Genomic DNA, 3539 nt, shown 5'->3' on the forward strand with positions numbered 1-3539 from the left:
GGGTCAAATATATATAGACACATACATACCTATATGGTCTGTATAAAAGGGTTTGTTTGAACTGCTTTTGAGGAATGCACACTTGGCATTGATTAAGAATCTGGTGATAGCCCATCTGTTGAGACCTTGGGCATGTGGCTGCTCATTTAGAATACTCCACATCCATTAATACTACAACATATAGTATGTAATCTGTGTTCAAGACAAGGTTACACTCATGGTCAAACATAATGAACTCATTGTACAGTTACTGTTATATCAATTAAATACTCAATTCAATCATACCTGTAAAGTAAGAAAGAAAGAAAGAAAAAACATCTGAGAACCCATCCTTTCAAATCACAAGAGTTCTTGCAATGAATGAAAAGCAAGGCCAATATCCCCTTCAGTTAGCTAGAGTCACAGCTCCGTTTATGAATACTAGGTGGCATGCACGGGTGAATAAGTCTAAAAAAACAGCACTGCACAAAAAGCAAATTATCCTTTTTGGTTTTGTTTATTTTGAACATACACCTCCAAGCTTGAGTTTACATGAAATTTCTGCTAATTGTTGCCCCCATCAAAAAAGTGCCCAGAAATATTAGAACTAGAACTAAATTAGGTACATCAACAAAAGCTAAAAATAAATACTGATGTTTACAAAGAGCATAGTAGTTAAGGAGACAAAATAAAATAAATTAGAAATTACAGTAATTCACAGTCAGACAGGCAGGCAGTTTGTGTAGCATGTATCAAGGGATGGTATATGTTTGGATTCTGTGCTCCGTGTATGTGCATTAAGGGTTTTCTGAAACCGCTTATGGTTCAAGCCAAGTTGTCCATCTTCTCTCAGGCTTTGGAGAGAGCCACAGCAGAGAAACGAACCTCCCCTTTCTCTCGTTCCATAAACTCACGGCACACCCTTGCCGCATCCTACAGAGAGATGAAGTCAGTAATTCAGTTATGGAAAGATGATGCATTGTTTTAAGATGCTCCAAATCTATGGTTCTGACTATAATGACAGCTTACAAGAGAAAGTTAAATTACATTAAATTAAATTTATTCATTTAGCAGACGCTTTTATCCAAAGCTATTTAAGTGCATTCAGGCTGCTACAGTTGCCATTAACTACAAACACTCATACCTAGGGAAATGTGTGCTTACCATGACAAAGCTTTCTGGTTTTGTAGGTCCATGATTCACAGGTCCATCCATTCTGCCATCTGAGACCACAAATCGCTCACTTTTTATTCCGACATTTAAGGAGTGTGTATTTATAAGTCACTGGCACAGAAACAGACACTACACTCTAATCTATGTCATCCACTTACCTAGCTCATAAAGCTGACCGTTTACATTGACAAATGTAATGAAGTGGAAGTTGACTTTGTCTCCCTCTGGCTGTTAGAATAGGAGAGATGGAGAAAAAAATATATATTTATTTAGTCATTACTTTTAGTGTTTGTGTGCATATGACATTGTCTTACCGGACACGGTCCTTCATCAGCAACTGCATCATGAGTTTCCTGGAAGGCCTGAATAAAATGGTAACTCAATTTTAAAAGCACAAAGCAATTTTGAAAGCATCGGTTTTAAACAACGAAATAAACATGGAAAATAAAAATAGTACAATAGTACCACCTATTAGTTGTGTTGAATACTACATCAAAATTAAGTAGTCCTTTAAGTCACAGGAGCGTTGTAACATTTTTGAAGTCAATCTTTGTTTTGGCAAAGATATGGTAAATAACATTTAGGGAGGCTTCTAATGAACACTTAAAATACCTTATTCTGTTCGAGTTCTTTGGCTCTTTCTGCGGCAGACATCCCTGAGGTGGCTTTCAGAAACTTCTTCAGTGCAGAGTCACTGTCTATTGACAAGAGGGGGGGCGGCTAAGTGTCAAATCATGAATCTGCAGTGTAAACTTATCCACCTTATTTTTCCAATAAGGGCGAGCACTGCAATTACGAAGTTTAATGTGTCTGGCTTTCAGGCATCATTTACTTCCAGCCATTTATAGCTATACAAAACAACTTGCTTTGCTGGCGGATACTGAAAATTGGTGCGTCTTACCATAATATTTTAGTGTATTAACTTAATTATGAACACGTTTTGGTAATGCAAACAGTTTTACCGTTTACTGCAATTCGTTATTCTTCTCATTATTTCCCTACAGCAACTAATGAGCTGGAAGTCTCACACATTAACAGAAAAAAAACTTCCACATTTAAAAGTACAGTGGATTATCAAATTTGTAACGTTGGTTTCCAACAGTATGGATGCATTTTATAAATTGTTGCAGTCAGGATTTAAATAGCTAAAGAGTCCTATTTTTTTTTTTACTTAACTAGTCAAGTTACAGTATGCAAAGATAAATGAGTGTAGTTATTTTTTAAAGCTACCAGCTGTATTCAGCATCAGTAAACACCTTGTGTATGAGAGCGAGTTCATGGTACGTTTTCACTGACCAAAATCAATACTGTCCTGGTTGTTTGCCACAGCATGTACCAACCCCACAGTTCCACATGAGTTGACCACAGTTTGTTTCAGAAAATATACACTTTTAGAGTCGTCAACAGACTGTTTGGAACGGAAATCCTCGTGCTAAAACAAAGAAGAGAGATGTGGGTTTAAGTTATACAATGTGGAATTTTACTAAATATGGCTACTAAAAGCCAAAAATGGCCTATAAACAAGTTTAATTAACCTATAATAAAAGCATCTATACGTTTTTCACATATCGATTTGTCACGTGAGACAGGACCACGCCCGCGTTTACTGTAATGCTTCGAGTGCGTGCGTCTGTAGCTACGTACCTGTTGCGTTAAAGGGAAGAGCAGCATCATGGCACAGCAGGGTGAAGGCACCCCTGACAAAGACTCATCTTCCAGGCCCAAAACATCCACAAAATGCCAACTCGAGCCCACACCCAATTTACTTAATACCTACACAGAAAAGGGGTTTACGAAAATCATATTATTAGAGAGACGTTATCTATATAAAATCTAACAAAATCAAAGTCTGATATACTGAAAGTTTAGAATGACTGTATATTATAAACGACCAATATATTCATTGTGGTATTATGCAAAATTACGAATTATTGCGTTCAGCATGCATATAAACATGCTGCGTGTTATTGTGCATAGCAGGTGATGTGTGTAGCCCACGCCCTTTCATTTCAAATGGGTTTCCATGACGGTTCAGTCCCAGACGCTACAGACCTGTCCAGCAGACAGTCTCACCATCACCTCATCTTGTGACTCAGCGAACGTACCTTATTCAGCATCTGAAACCAATACAAGCGCACAAATATGTCGATCATGATCAGTCAAGAGAAAGCGAAGGCATGCATGATGCATGATGCCACAAATCAGCTAGCGAGGCTAAATCACGATAAAGCGTTACACCTCCGGGTTTATTTCCATAGGTTTCCACTCCATGACTGCAGACGATCTTAAGTGTCACTCCTCTTGAGTTCAGAAAGGCCCCTCCCGAGAAAACACAAACCAGACTGGAGGAGCACGAGGATCATTTATCCGACCGGTCCTATTCCATT

The 3539-nt window shown here is 38.2% G+C and overlaps 1 protein-coding gene across 3 annotated transcripts; it reads right to left on the minus strand.

The window, feature by feature from the left end:
• Positions 1-477: 477 nt before the first annotated feature.
• uchl1 (ubiquitin carboxyl-terminal esterase L1 (ubiquitin thiolesterase)) lies at positions 478-3539 on the minus strand. 3 transcript variants are annotated; one of them, XM_052544878.1, is made up of 9 exons: positions 3391-3539; positions 3258-3269; positions 2797-2925; positions 2449-2584; positions 1765-1850; positions 1467-1514; positions 1311-1380; positions 1144-1202; positions 478-912 (listed from the first exon to the last, which is right to left on the minus strand). In XM_052544878.1, the coding sequence occupies exons 1-9, from the start codon at positions 3421-3423 to the stop codon at positions 829-831; spliced, it is 657 nt and encodes a 218-aa protein (XP_052400838.1). In that variant the 5' UTR covers positions 3424-3539; the 3' UTR covers positions 478-828. The 3 variants fall into 3 exon arrangements, with proteins under 3 accessions (XP_052400838.1, XP_052400837.1, XP_052400839.1); XM_052544877.1 differs by having other exon boundaries at positions 3258-3502; XM_052544879.1 differs by lacking the exons at positions 3258-3269; positions 3391-3539 and adding an exon at positions 3205-3243.

This window comes from Carassius gibelio, chromosome B1 (assembly GCF_023724105.1).
Source record: "Carassius gibelio isolate Cgi1373 ecotype wild population from Czech Republic chromosome B1, carGib1.2-hapl.c, whole genome shotgun sequence".
NCBI classification, from domain to species: domain Eukaryota; kingdom Metazoa; phylum Chordata; class Actinopteri; order Cypriniformes; family Cyprinidae; genus Carassius; species Carassius gibelio.